The 20,947-nt window shown below is 57.9% G+C and overlaps 1 protein-coding gene across 1 annotated transcript in view; it reads left to right on the top strand.

Moving 5' to 3' along the window:
* The first annotated feature begins 327 nt into the window (after positions 1-327).
* Positions 328-20,947, top strand: part of SCARA5 (scavenger receptor class A member 5) — a 51,433-nt gene continuing 30,813 nt past the window's right edge. Inside the window, exons 1-3 of the mRNA XM_056114228.1 lie at positions 328-552; positions 3,584-3,699; positions 9,008-9,142. Of these exons, the coding sequence (XP_055970203.1) occupies positions 3,603-3,699; positions 9,008-9,142 (232 nt within the window). The 5' untranslated portion in view covers positions 328-552; positions 3,584-3,602. The remainder of the gene's footprint in view (positions 553-3,583; positions 3,700-9,007; positions 9,143-20,947) is intronic.

Below are 20,947 nucleotides of genomic sequence, written 5' to 3'. Positions count from 1 at the left end.
TTTAAGTGGAGAAACTGAACGATGCCACTCCCATCGATAACCTCACAAAACTGGGTTCCTTGCGCGTTCGTCGGGGTCCCCGCCCTGGGATCTTTCCCTACACCCCAAAGCCTTGGAGCTGGACCTTGCTTCCCAAGGGTCAGGCTGGTTTGGGGGCCGGGGAGGAGCCGGGCATGCCTGTAATGCTGACATTGACCACCAGAGGGGGCTGCGTTCCAGCCCCCAGGGGAGCCTCCTGCAACTGCTCCCAGAACTTTATAAAGCCGGGGCGGTGGGGCGGTACGCAGTCACCACCTCACAGAGCTGCCTGCGCAAAACATCTCTGGGCGCTGCAGGGAGAGGGGACGCCAGGGTCACCGCCTTCTCCTTGCTCGGCCCCCACTAGTCAGTGGCGCTTCCTGACCTGATCCTGCTGCAGGAAGTCCCGGGCGCCCCGGCAGCCTCTGTTTATGCCGCCCTCTGGGTCTGGCTGCCAGCGACTCAGTGCTGTGACACCGGCCAACTCTTGGGCCACCGCGGCGAATGCCAGGAACTGAGGGGCACGGCCCTCAGGTGAGTCTTGGAGTACCTTTGTCCCAGCACCTGCGACTGATGTCAGCCAGAGACTGGGGCATGCCAGGTGGAGTGAGCACTGCTCTTGGCATCCTCAGTCTGTGCTGTGGTGGGAGGGAAGGTTCCAGCAATCAGCCTGGGGGTGGGAGGGTGCTGTGCCTCAGTGGCACTGCTGCCCGGTGCATGCTCCAGCTCCAGAACCTTCCGGGAGCAGAGCGCTGGCGACGGGTCCTCGGACGCGTGTGCTTGCGTGTGCATGCATGTGCCCGTGTGCCCAGTGGTGGGACCAACCGAGGGAGAGCTTATTGATAAGTCATCAGCACATCTAGGCTTCAGGTGGCAGAGAGGCTTTCGGGGGGCCGTAACTTTCCTGGAGAGAGAGAGAGAGAGAGGCTATCTTCTGGGCTCTGTTCCTGGCTTTCGGTGACTTTAGAACAAAGCAAGGCAGCATGGAGTTGGCCGCTGAGGTGTGCGTCCCGCCCTCGGACTCCATCCTCCCCCGGCTGCCCAGAGAGCATGTCAGGGGGTCCGGCTGTAGATCTGGCTCTGGTTTGCACTCAGGACTTTTTTTCTTGCAAAGGGAACCCAAGCTACAGGCTCTCAGACTGACTGGGCGAACGGGAACCCCAGGAGCAGAGCCCATTTCTCCCACCTGGCTGCCCGTGGGGCCAGAGGACACGGGCCGGGGGTGGGGGGCTCTCCCCAGACTCTGCCACCCACCCTGAGCGGCCGTGTTTAGAAAACCCGAGGTTTCTCGTGGGGCACAGTGGTGCGCCCGCAGCTCAGAGATGATGCCCACTGGGCTGGGGAAGGGACCCCGGCCCTCTGCCTGCCCCCTGGCTGAGCCCGCCAGCCATGGCACAGGTCCAGGCTGATGTCCCATCCCACCCAGACTCCAGTCTCCCGGCGCCGGGGGCTTTGGCAGCTAACCCAGCACCAGGGATCTCCAGCACAGAGCAACCTCGGGGCTCAGCCTGGCCCAGGGTGAGGGGGTGCAGGTGAGGGGATCTGTGTGGGGCACCCAGGCTCTCTGATGCCCACCAGTTCCCACCTCTTGGGGCATGGCATGGCTTACTTTGAGATGGGACATTGATAGCTCTGGTGCCCCTCTCTGCACTCCAGGGGGACCTGCGTGTGGGGACAACCCCCCCCCACACACGGGGTCACTCTGTTTGCCACTAGTGGTGATGCTGAGGAGTACAGATGGCCCCAAGCCTCCGTCCCAGGCCCACATTCCAAGGCCCCGGCCCCTGTGCACCCCCACCTCGGTTCTCCCCCAAAGAAAAATCAGCCCCAATAAATCTGAGGTGGACAGAGACTTCTTGGGTTTCACTCTGGAGGAGCAGACACGTGAGCTGTGGGTGGCGCCTCCCCCAGCTCCCCAAACTCACATCTGGCCACCCCCGCCCCCTCCCCCTGGCTCCAGCTCCACCAGCTGAGGGGCGGGTGGGCGGGTCACCCTGTAGCAGGAGCCAGATAACAGCGGGGAGGAGGGAGGGGCGAGGGGCTTGAGGGTGGGGTGTGCCTGACCACCCCCACCTCCCAGCACACCCGGGCAGGCTCTAGCCTCCGACACTGACCCTCCCAAACTCCAGGGGCCATGCCAGAGGGCGGGTCCCTGCTCCGCTGAGCTGGAGAGATGACGAGGGTCCCCTGCAGCTCAGCCTCCGATCCAAGGACCCCACCCAGGGGCCCCAGTGGGGTGGAGGACTTAGGTGGAGACCAGAGAACTGGACACCACGGCAGAGCCGCTGTGTGGGGGTGGTCTTGGCACGGGGAACGCTGGGGGCAGGGAAGAGAGAGGCTGTAGACTCGGGCCCCCCTGCCCCCTCAGGCTACACGAAAGGTCCCCAGGGACGGGGAGCCTGTGCACTGTGCATGCGAGTGTGTGCGTGCGTGTGTGCATATACCTATGTGCACACATGCCAGGTGCTTCTGTACCCAAGAAACGTGGCTTCTTACTCAGAGATGCCAAGGCAGGAGAGTTGTGAAGCAGCGGCCAGTGCTGCCTCGTGCCAGCCACGGGAGATGGGCAGTGGGAGCGGCCGGCCAACTGAGCCCTTGGTCTCTGTCCCAGATGCCACCCTCTGCCTGTCCCCCTGCTGTCAGTTGTGGACCCCGGCCAGGCCCTCCTGCCCTCAGGGCTGTGTCCATCTGTCCTCCCAGGGCTTTCAACTTCCCAAGAAGAATTCGTTGCTGTTTTGCTTTGGTTTGGGGACCACACCCAGGGCACTCGGGGCACTGTGCCACCCTGGGGACCAGCTCTCTGAGCTGCCTGCCCCAAGAAGCCACTTCGTAAGAGTGACCTGGGGGCCGGAGAGATTGTATGTGGGGAATAGCCCTTGCTTTGGAAGTGGCCAAGCCCCCTTCCATCCCCGGGCCGCGTAGGGACCCCAGAGCCCTGCCAGGAGTGACCCCTGAGCACAGAGCCAGGAGTTAGCCCTGAACACCCCCAGGTGTGAACCCCCAATTTTTTGGTTTTTTGGGTCACACCCGGCAATTCACAGGGGTTGCTCCTGGCTCTAAAGTCAGGAATCACTCCTGGCGGTGCTCGAGGGATCAAATGGGATGCTGGGAATCGCAGCTGGGTCAGCTGCATGCAAGGCAAACGCCCTCCCCACTTTACTATTGCTCCAGCCCCTCCCCCCTATATATATATATATTTTTTTTTTTTTTTAAGTTAAAGAAGGGCTGGAGCGATAGCACTGGGTAGGGCGTTTGCCCTGTACACGGCCGACCTGGGTTCGATTCCCAGCATCCCTTATGGTCCCCCAAGCACTGCCAGGAGTAATTCCTGAGTGAAGAGCCAGGAGTAACCCCTGTGCATCACCAGGTGTGACCTAAAAAAGCAAAAAAAAAAAAAAAGAAAGAAAGCTAAAGAAAAGGGACAGAGCCTGTGTCCCACCATGCAGTGTCCTCAGTGCCCACCTGGGGAAGAAGCCCCAAGGCCCAGGTGGGGGGGTCCCAGGGTGCAGGGTGGGGGCGGGGCAGCTGCATGTGGCGAGCACTGAACCCACCCTCCTCCCAGCAGGCGCGGCGGGGAACAGGCCATGTACCTGCACACGGTGAGCGACCGGGACTCTGGCTCCCTGCTCGAGGAGCCCTTCGACGGCAGGAGCCTCTCCAAACTGAACCTGTGTGATGACGGTGAGTGCCGGGCCCCTGCGCCCTTCCCCTCCACCCCTGGGTATGGCCACACATTCTTGTGAGGTCAGCAGGACACAGACCCATTGCCCAGATGAGTAAGTGGAGGCCCAGTGGAGCAGACCCAGGGCTCATGGGGGACTCGGGGTCCAAGCGCCCGCCTCTGCAACCCCCTGGCACCTCCTTGCCCAGCTTCTGCTCCAGATCTGGCATCTGCAGAGACGCCTGCACCCCGCAGTGGGGTCGCCCCACCCACACCCATCCCGGGCCCCAACGGGGTGGTGCTGGAGCATGGTGGGTGTCCACTGTTGTCCCGGGCATCTGTCAGAGTGGCCACACAGCAAGACCCCCCCCCCCCATGTCTTTGGAGATGCCAGGCTGGAAGTCCTGGGGGAGGGGCGTGTCTGTCTGCCGAGATGCCCCCCTGGAGGTTGGCGCCCCCAGCCCACAGAAGCCCATAGAAGCCCACAGAAGCCCATGGAAGCCCACAGAAACCCCCCGCTCTGGCCCTCAGGTGCCTGCAGTCCTGCCCAGCCCCTCTCGGCTGGTTCCTTCCATCTGGCACAGGGCTCAGCCCCGAGTTCCCACGGCCCGCCCCAGTGACGTCACCAGATTGGCCCCACCTCAGGGGCCTCAGCCCCGCCCTGAGCGGCCACTTCAGTCCAGGGGGGTGGAACCAGTGGGGGTGGGGGGCAGAGAGCAGCACCCGTATGCGCTCATGCCGGGGCACCCAGGAAGGTTCCGGGTCCCTGCAGGAAGACTGGGGTTCTGCTCCTGTTCCCACACAGCTCCACACATTTCTCCGGAATGAGGAACCCTCAGAGGGGGACCCCGCCTAGAACAGGCAGCCCCTGAGACTGCCGCTGCTCCAGTCTGTCGGCTTGAGATCCCTTTCTCCCCACCCATGAGCTGACGGTTCCTGGGCATCTTCCGGGAACCATGGAAGGGGGAACCGGGTCCCCCTTCTTTCTGCTGGGGACTCCCTGTCACTTCCTGGGTCCTGTCAGCTCACCCTCACGTCCTCTGATCCGTCTCCTGTGCCCCCTTTCCGGTGCCCCCTCCCCAGTCCCAGTCCAGCCCTGAGGCCCCCACAGCCGCTTGTGGTCAGGGGTTTGCAGACAGGAACTCAGGGAGCTGATAGGAACTAAGGAAAATGCCGTTGACCCCAGGAAAGTCATAGAACGGCAAGGTGGGCCTCACCTCAAAGTCCAGGAGAAGCTAGCCCACGGGGGCCGGAACATCAGCCCAAGTGCCCCTGTCTTGGGCTCCAAGCTGCGTCCCACCAGGGCAGGGGCTTGATGGGCACTGTGCCCCATATGGCCAAGACCCAACTGACTCGGGCACACAAAACCTTAGGGTTCCTGGGGCCCCAGAAAGAGCACAGTGGGTGAGGCACTTGCCTTGCATGTGACTAACCCAGGTTTGATCCCTGGCACCCCAGAGGATCCCCTGAGCCCTGCCAGGAGTGATCCCTGTGTGCAGAGTCAGCCCTGACCACTGCCAGGTATGACTCCAGAACCACAAAAACAAAACAAAAAAACTCAAAAAAACATAGGGTTCCCAACTCACCTCCTGTTCCTGTCTCCACTTGTCCTGGTTGAGCCAGGGGACCAGTGAAGATAGAATGTTGTAGAAAACTCTGGAATGCTCTGGGGCTCTCTAGAACCTTCTAGCTACTTCCTGCCAGTCATCAGATCCAGCTCCACTCTAGACCAACATCATCTCCAGCCTGAATGGGGTCGGGGGGGGGGGCCCTCTGCAAGTCACAGCTTCATTTATTTTGGGGGGTATGTGTGTGTTCAGGGGGCTTGGAGGTCCCTCCTGGCTAGTCCGGCTGACAGTTTGATAGAAGGGCTCTAAGATGCAGTGCTCACTCACTGAAGCAGCCTCTGAACCTGGTGAGGTCCCCCGTAGACTCTGTCTGGCAGATCTGCTTCAAGCACCCTGGCTGGTGGCTTAAAGCCTCAGAGGATAGCTGGCTGGCCACCAAAGGAATGTTCCAGAAGGGAGGGAGGGAGGGAGGAAGGGAGACTCTGGTATCAGAGAGACACCCTGTCACCTCCACATGTTCTGCTGGCCAGAACACAGTGACCCTGGCCCAAGCCAGGAGACAAACCCGGGTGAATGTTCAACTGATGTCAGCATTTTGATCCCAGCATCTCCTGAATCAAACGCATATCTGGCTCTTTTTTTAAGAGCAATTTTAGATTTACAGCGAAATTAAGAGTGAAGTACAGACATTTTCATTTTTTAAAAAAATTGTTTTTGGGGGCACACCTGGCGATCCTCAGGGCTTACCTCTGAGTCTGCACTCAGCATCGCTCCTGGCAGGGTCTGGGGGACGGTAGATGGAGCCAGGGATGGAGCCTGGTCATCCGTGTGCAAGACCAGTGCCCTACCCCCATTTTTCATGTCCTTCCTGTGCCTCTCTCCTTCCCTCCCCGCCCCCCGCCATGAGTAGACTCCTCCTTTCCTTTACCAACATTCACCACCAGATGGGACACTGGCCACATCAGCACCACTGAGTCCATAGCTGGGGAGTCCGTGGGCATGAGTTTGGTCTCTGGGCTTTGGTTTTTGTTTGGGGGCCAGACCCAGTGGTGTTCAGGGTTTACTCTTAGCTCTGTGCTCTGGGCTTGATGAAGGTGTCACTGCATGGAGCCACTGTTGTGATGCCACCAAGACCTCATGTTCTCTTGTCTCCTGCATGTGCAGGAGCCCTGGGCCCACCTGGTCTCCTAACTGCGCCTCTCCCATGACTCTCTGTGGTTCCAGCCTAGTCTGGAACCAAATATGCTTCTGAGTTTTCTCCACGAACCTCCACGGCTCGGAAACTCATTCCTTTTACCTCTCTGGTTTTCATTTTTTAAGGCAAAAGGTGAGCATACTTTTGCCCTGGCTTTGTGGCTGGCCTTGTATTTACTTTTTTTTTTTCATTTGTTTATTTTGGATTTTTGATGACTCAGCTGCTCTCAGCTCAGTGCTCAGAAGTCACTTCTGGCAATTATCAGGGCACTGCGCAGTGCGGGGAATCGAACCTGGTTTCCCTCATGCAAAGCCTGTGGTTCAAGTCTTTTGGTTTTGCTTCCTGGCCCGCTGGCACACTCTCAGGCCTCCATGTAGTTGTAATGACTTGACTCCAGCTGACATACTACAGCCACGTTGGTTCTGGAGAGACTGTCCAGGGGTTAAGGTGCTTGTCTTGAATGTGGCCGCCTCCAGTTCTATCCCAGGCACCAACACACTGAGCCAAGAGACATCTCTGAGCCATGCTGGCTTTGGCCTCCAACCCCAAATAATGAAAATTTAAAAAAAATTAAACAGGGGCTAGAGAAACGGTACCCCAGGTAAAGAACTCACCTTGCATGTGGCTTCAGCAGACACAATCCTGGTTAAACTATCTGGTCACCTGGTCACATCCGGTCGCCTGAGCACCGCCAGGAGTCACTCCTGAGCACGGAGCCAGGAATAGCCCCTGAGCACCACGCACTGACTGTTCAGATGCCCCCTTCCCTCTGAAAAATAGAAATGTCCCAAGAAGCCCATGTGTTTGGGGGCCAGCAGATTCCTAGTGTGTGGGAGGGGTGGAAAACCGTGGCCAACAGTGATTTCGGGCGAGTTTGAGAACAATGTGGTCTGTGCTGGCCTTGGTGGGAAACGGGGCCAACTTCTAAAGCTGCTTACATTGAAGAGTTGATGCGGATGGTAATTGAATTTGTACTTCCTGACCACTCGTCCCCAACTGTCCCAAGGTTTCATGGAAATGTTATGTAACCACCCTCCTTTGCTGGTTTAATGACAGCGTTTTTTTTTTTTTAATAAAATGGAGTAAGTGAGTGGGAGAATGTTCCTGAATGGTCAAGAAATCCCAGGATGCCAGTGACCAGATGCCCCCTGAAGAGACTCCCCGTCCCTCAAACCCGGAGTGACCTCTCAGTCGCCAACATGGCACTGTCTTTCAAAAGCAGTTCTCTATCCTAATTATTCCTGGTGCGGTTATTCCCATAAGTTCGGAATCAGGCAGAGTTTGAGAAAATTCCTCAGCACATGTTCTCCTGCTGGGCTGGGGGCTGGGGTGCATGGGAACCTGGCGGGGAGGTGGGGGAGCCCCCCCCCCAGCTTGCAGGTTGTCCCAGAGCAAACCTGATCAGTATTTTCAGCCCTCTGTCTGCTTCTGGAAAAGGTCACACCGAACAGGCCCCCACAGGGACAGTGGGATGCTGAGAGTCTGGGGTTCCATGTCGGCCAGAACTGAATGAGCCTGCCAGGATGGAATTACGATGTCTCTCTGTAAATCTGAACCCCCGGTGTTAGCAGATCCAGCGAGTAAATGTGCAGATGACACGCCAGAGGGAGGTTCTTGGGGGTAGATTTCCTCTTGTTTGTTTAGTTATGAACCCTGAGAATCCAGAGCACTTTGTTGTGGTCACCCAACCTGAGGAACGTCATTGCTTCAGATGTGGTCCTGCCTGAGCCTGTCCCTACACACCATATTGCTGGGGTGGAGTGGGGAGGGTCCCTGCCTGGCCCCCTCCTACTTCCATTACTTCCTGGCCAGTGGGAGGTGGGGGGGTCTCCTTCTCGGATGTTGGCGGGGCTGGAGGACTTCGGGTGTGTGCGGGGCAGAGCTGCAGGCACGCCTGGCCTGGGGGGCTGAGAAGGAGACCTCCCACAGGGGCTGCATGAACAGAGCCAGGCACTGAGAAGTGTGTCCGGGATGTTAGTCATCTCATACAAGGGCTTAACAGCTCCAGGGTGAGATACGAACATTTTCACACCCTTTTCTCTAAAGAAATCTCTTTTGATCATATTTAGCAAATTATTCATAACAAGCAATATAAAATAAATTATTTAGGGCCTGCTTTGGGGGCAGGCTTGGGTGGGGCTTGGGAAAATTGGAAATCATGGTGGTGGGAAGGAGCAATGGTGGTGGGATTGGTGTTGGAACACTGTAATAAATCATCGTGAACAACTTCATAAAAATTAAAAAATGAAAGAAGGGGGGGCTGGAGCGGGTAGGGCGTTTGCCTTGCACGCGGCTGACCCAGTTTTGATTCCCAGCATCCCATATGGTCCCCCGAGCACCGCCAGGAGTAATTCCTGAGTGCAGAGCCAGGAGGAACCCCTGTGCATCTCCGGGTGTGACCCAAAAGGCAAAATAATAACAAGAACAACAACAACAATAAGAAAAAAAGAAAGAAAGAAAGAAAGAAAGAAAGAAAGAAAGAAAGAAAGAAAGAAAGGGGGTGCTGTGAGCGGTCACCCCGGGAGGAGCAGAGCAGGGTCTCACACCTCCCTCCCTTGCTTTCAGGAGGAGCGAGCCCCAAACGCCGGGCGGGCAGCGGCTGCTGCAGCCCGCTGGGCTCCCTGTCGGGCCTACGGCACGCCGTGCTCGGCCTCTACCTGCTCGTCTTCCTGCTGCTCGTGGGCATCTTCATCCTGGCAGGTAAGAGCGCGCGGTCCCCCGGCCGGGAGGAGGCGGCCCCGCCCCCGTTGCCACGGAAACCGAGAGGACGCGGCCGGAACTACTAGTGGGCGGAGCTCCGGGCTGCCCCGGTGCTGCCCAGCTGTTGCCCTGATGCTGGCTGCAGGGGCGCACGTGGGCTGGGCTGGGATCTCGGGGTTCGGCACCCCTCCGCCCCCGCCCCCGCCCGGGTTGCTAGAAGACGCGGGTCCGCGGGATGTGCCCTGCAGGGCGCCCGGGCCCGCGCATCGCGCTGCGCCCTCCTGGGACCTGGCACTGGGGGTGCTGCAGAGATGTGAGGCTCTTCCCTGCCGGGCAAAGCAGGTTCGTGGCACATTTGCTGCCCTTTTGCAACCACGGGGCCGGGGGTTTGCCAGGGTCTAGCCAGATTCTCCAGCCCAGTTTCTGTTGGCAAGACACTCTGGAGACGGGCTGGGTCAGGGCGGATGGGTGGGGGCGCCTTCTCCTGCCAGGAAGAAGCAGAGCTTGTAGACTTTGTAAACTGGACTCCACAAAGAACAGGGGGTCCCCAGCCTACAGGAGCCAGGCAGCCCTCAAGTGAAGGTTGCTCAATGCCGTATCGCTGTAGCAGTTAGTAGAGGGGCAGGGGGGAGGGCGCCGGCCGAAGGAGCATAATTTGAAGTTAACCTGGGATGCTTCCCCATCCTCGCCTTAAAAGTCCCAATTTCCAGAACCCAGTGGGGATGTGACTGAGGGTTTTCTGCACCACTTTGGGCCAGGTTCTGTGGTGGAATTGGGGATCCAGCTAAATGGGGAGACTTCCGATAAACACCTCCCAGGGCCACTCCAGGGAGTCCCCAGGGCAGATGTGGACTGGAGGACACTCTGGATCAGCATAGGTAGTGGCCGGGAGGTTGCTGCAGCAGGGGTTGGTGGTTTGGGGAGATAAGAGGGAGCTCCTGGCGCTGCCCCCTGCCAGAGCTGGGGTTAAGCCCGGGCAGAGGGCTCTGTGCTGGGCTCCAAGGGGCAGCTGCCAGGACCTCCCTGGTTTTCACTTTGGTCACTGGGACCTGGGTGGAACCCTCAAGTCAGCCCCGCCCTCTGGCTCCATTCTGTGGGGTCCATCCACCAACCATTAGCCTGGGGGGAGGGGAAAGCCAGCAGCTGCAAGGAGAGAGACATGCAGGCTGGGGCATGTTAGTCCACATGAGGAGGGTCCCTGGATGCGACCCCCCGGAGGATGAGTCGGACATGATCCGGGTCTGCTCCCCGAGCAGGGAGAGATTGGGATCTGGCTTTTGTGGTTTTGGCAGCCTCAACCATAACAAATTTCCGGAATGTTTGGAAAGTGTTCCAGCCCCGCCAGGAGGCGGGGGCTCAGTTCTGGTGCTGGGGCCAAAAGGTGACGGATGGGCCTGTGACAGAGGGACCCTCGTGTCTGACAGGGCCAATGAGTGAGTGACACTCCTCCCCGGAATCAGCCTGGCTGCCCCAGGGACAGATGCGTGTGGTGGGTGTCTCAGGGCAGCTTGAGCAAGGGGTGACGGAAGGGATGGATGCTGGGGAGAAAAGTGGAGCCTCGGTGCCCAGCTTGTGCCCAGTCCTTTTTGGCCCGCGCTGAGCAGAAGCACTTTATTCCTGGCCTGGGGGCCAAAGGGACTGGCTAGGGTGTCCTGAGGCTTTCATCAGAGTGAGAGTGGAACCGCGTTCCCGAGCTCAGGAAAACTGTTGCTGAATAAAATGTATTTACTGCTGCGCTCTGGGCCCTGAGTATGGTGTGAAGACCCCGCTGACACGCATATGTGCTCCCCAATGCCCAACTGTCTCCATCTCCCCAGTACCAGGCCACTTGTCCTGTCCCCAGTGCTATCCAGAGTACGATGTCCCGGTCCTGTCCCTCACCGCATGTCCCCTCCAGGGTAAGGCGACCTGGTCCTGTCCTCGTGCCCATCTCTGTACAGTGCATGCGTCCTCGTCTGGCACCTGCAGCTGGAGCCCTGGGCCCCGTGTCCCCTGGCTGGGCCCGCTGGGCTGTGACCCATCACTGGGCCTCTCAAGGCCTATGCCCAGAGGCTCTCAGTCCCCTCAGCTATCCTTGGCCTCCAGCCGCATGTGTGTTGTTGAGACCCCGCTGTCCTGCCGTCTGTCCTGGCGTGGGAGAGGGGCAGAGAGAAAGAGAGACAGAGGACTGGCTGAGGGCTCACCCCAACCTCCTCCTGCCTCCCGCCACCAACCACCCTCTAACTAGTTTGACCTGAGGCCTTTTCCACAGTCAGATTTAAAGTGTCCAAATAAATTAGCTGCTTTACCGGGAGCCCTTCCCCGGGAATGATGCCTGGTTAGTCCACATGGGGCAGATCTGCATGGTGGGAATCCCCTCTGAACCCCGAGTTTCTGGAAGATTCCCTGTGCACAGAAGGATGTGGAGCGTATTGGAGGCTAGTGGATGGTGCAGAGGGAGTGCCCTGGCCTGGCTCCTCCCTAGCTTTACCTTCGGGATTGGGTTGGCCCTCAGGAGACACCAGGTATGTGTGTGTGTGTGGGGGGGTGGGGGCTTAGGGACCACCAGAGCTGCCACTTGCCGTGGACCATCTTGGGGGCATGGTGGAGAGTCTAAGGATCTGAGGGCTTTGTCACCTGCAGGGTGGGAAGACAGTGGCTGTGAGGATCGGGGCCTCCTTTCCCCGACCCCAGGGGATCCTGACAGGCCCCCTCATCCGAGTGTCTGTAGGCAGGTCCGAAGCCCCCCTTAAGCCAAGTGCCCAGCAGCTGGTCCATAAGCGCGAGGACTCGGCGCTGGCCCCAGCCTAGCAGTTTCTGAGAAATGTCCAGGGACTTTGCGCGTGCATGCTCCACGGCCCCGTGCCAGCTGGGACCGCCCTGGGGTGGGGGTGGGGGTGGGCAGAGGGGCCTGCCCGCCCTGTGGTGCTGCGGATCAAACCTCGGTCACTGCCTGTGCTCTGTCTCCAGCCCCTCTCGGCTTCCCAGACAGACACAAGTGACAGTTTCCTCTGTCTTCGCGTCCTTTGGCTGTCCCTGTCCTCTTGCACGCACAGCTGGACGCCAGGCGCTCTCCGGCCCTTCTCTCACTCCTCCTCAAGCTAAAACCCCAGACTCAGCCAATCCCTCCCTTTCAGCTGTGGCTTGGAGACAAATGTGTGTGAGTGTGTGTGTGTACATGTGTGCATACGTGTGCGCAAGGGTATGTTTATGCGTGTGAACACAGGTGCATATGCTGGTGTGCCTGTGTATACCGCTGGGTGCGTGCATGTGTGTGTATGTGTGTGTGTGTGTGTGTGTGCGTGTGCACATCACCTCCATGGGCCTGCTCACCCTCTGGTCCCCAGAACCCCCCCGCCCAGGCCACACTGGGCCTAGTTCAACTTTGTGCCCCCAGTTCCTGCCATATCCCCCCGTATAATCATCACAACAGAAATGTCATACCTCATTATATTTTTCCTGTCCAAAAGGTCTAGAACCTTTTTTTTTAAAGCATCATACAATGTTCACACTCTGCTTTTTTTGCAAAAATAAATAAACACAACGGGCATAGAAACCTGTGGCAATTACACAAGCAAGGCCGGGCATTTAGTGCCTCGCCCATGAGCTCCATGACCACTGGGCCAAACCCTCCACGCCATGGCTGTCCTCCTTACTGTCCCGCCCAGAAGGTCCTAGTAAACTCCAGCCTCGGAGGATAAAGGGACTCAGACAAGAGTATTGTCTGGGGTTGGGGGGGGACAGATGGGAGACAGTACACGGGGGGCGGGGGTGATATGGGCAGCAGGTCCCCAGCACGGCTGGCCTCTGCCCTCCATGCTGACCCTGATGTGCTAGCCCCGGCCCACCCATCCCGCATTGGCCCCCTGCCCTCTCCCCCCCACACACACACTGCCCCCCCACTCCCATGTTGCTGTACCTCCTTCCAGAGCTGCCTGCTCAGGGAGGACTCCAGGGCCCGCTCCTCATGGCCCCCTGACTTGGGTTTGCTCCCATGCACAGGGCTTGTCTATCATCCCCTGCAGTGTCATCGCGCAGGTCCCTGCCAAGTGCGGCCGCCTGTGGGACGCCTCTGGACCGACCTCGGACATCTGTCCCTGTGCTGCTTCCCAGCCTGTCATCAATCCTCCGGCCCAGCCTCCTACACGGCCCTGCGCCACGTGGCTGGGCCCAGGCCCCAGATGACACCCGCCTCCAGCCTCCTGGGCAGTTCCCCTCCAGCCTCGCCTTGGGCCCCTCCCAGCCTCACCCGGGTTTCCCTCAGGAGGGTCTCCCGGCCTTAGTTGGTCCAGAGGGAAAGGAGGAGAACAGCAAGAGCCGGAGAAATAACAGGGATTAAGGCATCAGACTGGCACCCGGCTGACACTGCTTGTATCCCCAGCACCGCACAGGGGCCCCAAAGCCCTGCCAAGAGTGATCCCTGAACGCTGCATTTAGGAACCAAAAGAAAAAAAAATAAGGAAAGAAGGAAAAAAATAAAGGGTGATGTGAAGTTTATCTTCTCCATCAGAGCTTTGCTGCCCTCTGACTTGGCTGGAAGCTCCCAGCCAAAAGTGGGGTCAGGGGTCAGGGCGGGGGTGGCAGTGGGAGGCAGAGGTCTTCCTGCAGATGCAATCATATATTCTCTCGGTCCTTAGGGAAGTTGTTGTAATGATTAGGTAGGACAGGGCAGAGCACAGGGGAGATGTCGCCCATTAATCAAAGGCGGGGGAGGGGTCCAGTGGGCCTGATTTTGTCAGTAAAGTTTTATTGACCCAGTCACACGCATTCATCTATGCAATGGTCATATGTGTTTCCAGCCCATTTTCGTTACTCGCTGGTCCTTTACCGGAAATATGGGTGGAACCCCCTTCTAGAACCCTCTAGCTCACTCAGTAGCCCTTTATTCTCTCTTCTGGGTTGCCCTTCAAGGTCTCCAGAGAAATTTCACACCCATTATAAAGTTCTCAGAAGGATAGCTGAATTCTCGGTAAAAATCCAAGGGATCCAGAAAACTGTTCCTAGCCCACAAATGAGGAAACTGAGGCTCAGAAAAATGGCCTGACCTGGCCCATGACCCCCAGCGGGGAAATGAAACTGGAATCTGGGATTCCTCTCCCCATGTGCTCCAGAGGTGCTCACTCCCCCGCCCCCTTGGGAGGCCAGGCCACTGCTGGGTGGCCTTGGGTGATGTCGGGCATAAAGCAGAAACCACAGCACCCCCTGGCCCAGAGAGGAGGATTAAATTAATCCACCCTCTTAACCGCCTCCGAGCCCGTGAGGCCTGCGGGCGGGCACACTGCACAGTCTTGGCTGATTATAACCACGTCCAGCTTCCACCCACAGAAACCAAGAAACTGTAGAGGCGTTCCCAGAGCCTGCCGGGATGCGCTTTCTTAGTTTAGGAAAGAGCGATAGTGCAGAAGATGGGGAGCTCGCCTGGCACGCAGCTGGCCAGGCTTCTATGCCCGGCATCCCACAGGGTCCCCTGAGCACCCCCAGGGGGACCCCTGAGCAGAGAGCCAAGAGTAAGCCCTAAGCATCACGGCGGGGGAGGGGGTCCCCAAACAACAAACAAACAAAAAAGCCCCAAAGGCTCCTCAGATGCCCCCCACTATGTGCAGGGCACCCCTCTTCCTGGCTCCAAGGGCCGCCTTTGTACCCTCCTGCTTCTGACCTCTGTCGGCTGCACGTCCCTGAGCTGTCTCGGAGGGTGTGGATGTGGGTGTGTGTGGAGGGGTGGAGGGGGTGTCTCTAGCTGATGGCTCTGAGTCTGGCGTGGGCCACTGCCCAGTGGGGAACAAGCTCTTCCTGGCTCTCGGGGGCCAAGCTGCCAGCCTGGGGGTGTCTGCTGACAGTCTGCGTCTCCCAGCCTGGCGCCGAAGCCGCCCACCCTCGAGGCTTAGACCCAGAGCAGCAAACTCTTCTGCCTGTCACCGAGCGAGATGCCAAGGGCAGTGCCACGGTTGACCCCGCTGGGGGCTAAAAACCAACCCTCACCACCCACCCAGCGGAGAGGAAAGAACCAGGAGAGGATTTGGGAACCCGGCAGACCTGAGTTCAAGGACCAGCTTGATCATTTACGAGTTGAGAAAATTACTGAAGCCGGGACTGGAGCGATAGCACAGCAGGTAGGGTGTTTGCCTTGCACGCGGCCGGCCCGGGTTCGATTCCCAGCATCCCATATGGTCCTCCGAGCACCGCCAGGAGTAATTCCTGAGTGCAGAGTCAGGAGTAACCCCTGAGCATTGCCAGGTGTGACCAAAAAAAAAAAAAGCAAAAAAAAAATATTATTGAAGCCTCTCCAAGCCTCATTCTTTCTTTCTTTCTTTTTTAAACGAGGGGCACACTTGGTAGTACTCCAGGGGCTACTCCTAAGTCTGTGCTCAGAAATTACTCCTGGTGGTGCTCGGGGACCATATGGGGTGCTGGGGATCAGAGCCGGGTCAGCCAGGCGCAAGGTGAGTGCCCTCCCCACTGCATTACCCCCAACCACACACATGAGCCAGGAAAGGCGGCATCTTTGGCAGAGCATCAGCGGGCAGAGCGCTGGCATCTTCGGCAGAAGAGCTGCTTGTTTCAGGGGTGGGGAAGGTGTTGCCCGCAGCACTGATGTGTTAGCCCGACAGACAGGCTGGACCGTCCTTGCCGTAAAGAACCAGCCTGTTGTAGGCCCCCACACCTCTCCTCTCCGGGCTCAGGAGATGGTTCCCAGGGAGGAAAAGGGCGAGTCCAGCGTGGGAAATGGGGGAGTCCCTGGACACCCACCTGCGGGGAGGGCAATGGGGGCTCCCAGGCTCATCCGCCCAGGGGGCAGGGCTGCACCCATGGCTCTCACTCTGGCTGTTTGGGTCTGAGGGTCCGTGCTGGTGTGAGCCCCCCACCCCACCCGAGCCTGGGTCCTTAACCCTCTCCGGGCCCCTTGGAGGCGCTGTATGTCCTGCATCTGGGCCCAGAGGCTATGACACACCATTTCAGGGGGGGATAGTTGGGGCGGTTAGGAGAGAGTGCTGTGAGGAACAAGATGGGTCACGTACATGTGTGTGCTTGCTTACGTGCACATGCCTATGTGCATGCTTACTTGCATGTGTGCTTATGTACATGACTGCCTTGTGTGCATACATGCATGCCTGTCTCTGCATGCCCATCCATGTCTGTGCATACATTCATGACTGCCCGTCTATGTGCATTCATGCAAGCCTGTCTGTGTATGTTCATACGCTCATGCCTGTCTGTGTATGTTCATATGCTCATTCCTGCCTGTGTCTGTGCCTGTTTCCGTGCGTGCCTGTTTCCGTGCGTGCGTGCAGGCTGGAGGGACCCCTGAGGCCGAGAGAGGGGCTTGGGGGCCAGCACCCTTGGGGGTGCTGAGTAGCTCACATTCTTCCCTCTGTTTCCTGTCGTGTTGCTGGTGTTTAATAAAACCGTCCTTGTAAAAAGCCCGGGAATGTAGGCCACGGTCCCCAGCGTGGTTGGACAGCTCCCCTCGGCCCTCTCCAAAGGGTCGGGGGCTGGGCCAGGACCCCGTGGGAGAGGGAACAGTGGGAGTGGAGCAAGGGGAGGGTCTGCCAAGGAGGGTCTGCATTGGTCTCTGCGCAGACCCCCGACTCCTGCCCCTCCAGGAAAGCCCTGTCTTCCTGGGCTCCGCCTCGGGCGTCCCAATGTCCCTGGGTCCCGGCTGCCCTTTTCCAGATGCCCTCCTTCCTCCTCCCTTCCCTTCTCGTCCTCCTCCTCCCTCCTCTCTCCCTACTCCTTCCCTCTTCTTTACTTCCCTCCTCCCTCCTTACCCTCTCCTCCTCCCTCCTTCGATTTCTCCCTCCCTCCCTCTTCCTTTCCCTTATCCCTTCCTCTTCCTTTCTTTCCTCCTCCTCCCTTCCTCCCTCTGTCCTTCTTTCCTCTTCCCTTCCTTTCTTCCTCCCTCTCTCCTTTCTTCCTTCCCTCCTCCTTCATCCTTCTCCTTCCTTCCTTCCTCCCTTCCCTCCCTCCTTCCTTCCTTCCCTCCCTCTTCCCTTCCTTCCTTCCTCCCTTCCCTCCTTCCTTCCTCCCCTTCCTTCCTTCCTTCCTTCCTTCCTTCCTTCCTTCCTTCCTTCTCTGCACCCCCGCCATCTCTGTCTCCCTCCCTCAGCCCTCTCAGCCTGGTTGATCTATGCTTGGCAGGTGGCTTCCCTGTACAATTGATGGGGTCCCTGGTGTCCTGCACTTTTGACCAGGAGAGGGAGTTTCCCTGGCCAGCCGTGCATGGGCAAGCTTTTCCTCTGCCCCCGTGCTGTCCCGTCCATGAGGAGCCTGTGGCTGGGGTGCCGTGCGTGACCCAGGTCTCTTCCCAGTGCCCCCACCCTTGTTCTGAGGACTCCTTCCAGGCATCCCCTTCCCAGTGCCCCCACCCTTGTTCTGAGGACTCCTTCCAGGCCCTTTCGGTTAGTTTGCCGCCCAGTGCTACTCCCAGCTGGGTGGGAGGTGCTCCCCCAGCGTGCTCAGGGGCCCAGGCAGGGCCCACGATCAGTCTCAGCCCTCCTGCCTGCACAATACACGTTTCAGTCCCATGAGCCCTGTCCCTAAGCTCAGTTTGGGGGGTCCCCCTTCTGCCTGCCACCTTGGCTCTACAGCTGGCCTCGGCAGGGGGTGAGGGCTGCCTGGGAGAGGAAAGGTGGACGCTGTGGCTCGCAGCATTTTTCAGACTGGGGGGCTCTGTGAGGGTTGGACGTCCCCCCAGCCACGGCCATTGGCAGGAAGGACGGCAGCGCCCACACCACCACGCCGAGTCTGGCTCTGCAACGTGCTTGGGGTTTCTGCCCACACGTTTGATTCCCTCCGAGGAGATGTGAGCCTCAGAAAACCCACAGCCCGGCGCCAGCCCCTCCTCTGTGCTCAGTTCTGCTCCACTGGCTTCAGTCCTCTCCGTGCTCCCCAGAGGGAGGTGGTGCCGAGGGGACTCGGGGAGCTAGTGCTCTTGTCTGAGGTCCCGTGCCTTCTCCCCTGTATTTCACTCTGTATTTAAAGTGCTTATATACTTCTATAAGCACTCTGTATTTCACCATCGGAAACTCCAGAATCCGCTTCCTTCCCGCTGTCAGCCGCTCCCCGACAAAGCTGTCAGAGTTCAAGATGTGGAAAACACGCGGCATGCACCGTGATTGTTTTAAATTATGATTTGTTAAACGTTGTCATTTGAATTTTTCCCTTTTGTAGAAAAGACTCTTGAACCCACATGATGCGGTGCCGTGATTGATGGTGGCCACTGGCACCCTTGCATGGGTTCTTTTGCAATACTGAAGCAATCAGCGAGGTCATGTGAGCATGACAGAGGGGTGCCAAGTAACCTTCAAAATAACTCTTCCTCTTTGTGTAAATGGCTGAATTGGAAACACTCTGCTTGCTTGGATGAAAATGCCTTTTATTATTGTTGTTGTTAATGATTCATGTGGTTGGATGGATGTAAATAGATAAAAGGAAGGAAGAAAGGAAGGGAGGAAGGAAGGGAGGGAGGGAGGAAGGAAAAAGGAAGCAGAAGGAGAGAAAGAAGGAAGGAAGGGAGGGAGGGAGGGAGGGAGGGAGGGAGGGAGAAGTAAAGAAGTAAGGAGAAAGAGAGAAGAACAGAAGGAAGGAAGGAAGGAAGGAAGGAGGGAAGGAAGGAAGGAAAGGAGGGAGAGAGGGAGGGAAGAAGGAAGGAGAAAGAGAGAGGAGGAAGGAAGGAAGGGAGGGAGGGAGCGAGGGAGGGAGGGAGGGAGGGAGAAGGAAAGAAGGAAGGAGAAAGAGAGGACAGATGGAAGGACAGAAGGAAGGACAGAAGGAGGGAAGACAGGGAGAGGGAGGGAGGGGTGAGGGAGGGAGAGAGGGAGGGAGAGAAGGATGGAAGGAAGGAAGGAAGATTGGAAGGAAGGAAGAAAGGAAGGAAGGAAGGGAGGGAGGGAGGGAGGGAGGAAAGAAAAAGAATAAAGGAGAAAGAGAAAGAAGGAAGGAGGAAGGGGAGGGAAGGAATGAAGGGGAGGCAAAAGGAAGGAAGGAAGGAAGGAAGGAAGGAAGGAAGGAAGGAATAAAGGAGGGAGGGAGGGAGGAAGAAAAGGAGATGGGAAGGAAAGAAGGAAGAGAGCAGAGGTGGGAAGGAAGGAAGGGGAGGCAGAATGAAAGGGAGGAAGGAAGAAGGGAGGGAGGGAGGGAGCATTCCTTCCTTTTATGATTTGTTAAGAGTTTTCATTAGAATTTTTCCCTTTTGTAGAAGAGAAACTGGCAGGCTGAGAGTTGGCGCATCGTCTGGGATTCCTATATGTGCTTGCTTGCTTGCTTGCTTGCTTGCTTGCTTCCTTCCTTCCTTCCTTCCTTCCTTCCATGTACCCATGTATTGTAGATGCAAGGGTGACTGCATGGAAGAAAGGAAGGATAAACTGGTGCGTGGATGAATGGAGGTACAAATAGGCGAGTCCATTGATATCCGGATGGAAGGATGTATGACGGGGAGGAAACAGAGGCAGATTGATAAGTGGAAGGAAGGATAAATTGCTGAGTGGATGAATGGATATATAAGTGGATTATTGTATAGAAGGGTAGAGGGAAGGATGAGAGGAAGGGAGATGGGAAGATGGTGGTGGGGACCTTATTCGGGCGTTCTCGGTAGCAGCGTAGTATTTTAAAGAGAGGACAACTGGGTTTCAGAACCGGAAAACATAGTTGTTGACTTTGCTCTGTCACCAGCAATCAGATAAACATTTTCACAACCTCTTCCCCACCATGATCCCCACCCCCACCACAACCAAACCTTGTTCCCCATCCTCCCAGCTGACCCTCAAGTTCCATTGTCCACGGGGCTACCGGGGCCACGGTTAGCTCAGAGCAGCGCGGTGCTGCTTGTTTTGAAGAGAGATGCCAGACACGTGACATGGAGCCTGCAGACCTCCTGCTCCAAGTGCAGAAACTCCGGCGGGCTGGCTGGGATTCCTAACATGCTTATTAGCGAGAATAGGTCCCGGCTTTTCCTCAAGACAACTTATGACGGCCCCGCAAGCCAGAAGGACGGTCTGCAGACACCTGCCAGCAGCAGGGCCAGGCGGGGCCCTGGGGACCAGCTGAGTGGCTGCAAAACAAGCATCTCGGAACACACTGTCCAAAAGATGGAAACAGAGAAGCAAGCGGCTCCCAGCTGGGGCTGCAGGCTGTGGCCTCACACGACTGGGGGAGTGGGGTGGGGGAGGAGGGGCGTGTGCAGAGAAGCTCAAAGACACCCTCTAGGGGCCCTAGGGCCTCTGAGGCTGGGCAGCCCTGGAGGGACACTGTCTCCCCAGCCAGACAGGCTTGTGGCATTTATTTCCAGAAAATTACACGTGCACACATGCACATACACCTAAGCATGCACACATGTTCATGCACTTGTGCACATGTGGATTGATGTGTATACATGGGCAGGTGCTATACACAATGCACACACACGCACATACACTCGTGCATGCACACATGCACACACACACAGAGCACCGCTTGCCTGGCCAACAGGCATTCAAGCACCCCGGAAACCAGGACACGAGCTTGCATCATCCCCTGCCTCCGTCCAGCTGAGTGGGCCCTGGCCCAGCTATCCTCTCTGGCCTTCTGGCTGGCCCTGTCACCCCGGGAAGGAGGTGCCTGTGTCTGTGACTCCATTTCCCAGGGAGGGAGGAATTTGCCACCAGGTGCCAGGGGCCCTTTCAGCCCTGGCACCTCTGTGGGCCCACAGTGGCCTAAATGAATTGTAAGGCTGGAAGAGACAGGGTGGGGGGAGTGCTGGGGCCACTGTGGGGGCCCACGGTGGACCTGGAGCTTGAAAGCACAGTCCAGGTTTGGAAAGGGGTGTGCGCCCTGGTGGGGACAGACCAGCCT

This window comes from Sorex fumeus, unplaced genomic scaffold (genome assembly GCF_029834395.1).
Source record: "Sorex fumeus unplaced genomic scaffold, SorFum_2.1 ptg000024l, whole genome shotgun sequence".
NCBI lineage: Eukaryota > Metazoa > Chordata > Mammalia > Eulipotyphla > Soricidae > Sorex > Sorex fumeus.
Note: the sequence above shows the minus strand (reverse complement) of the source record. Positions and strands in the feature narration are given on the sequence as shown.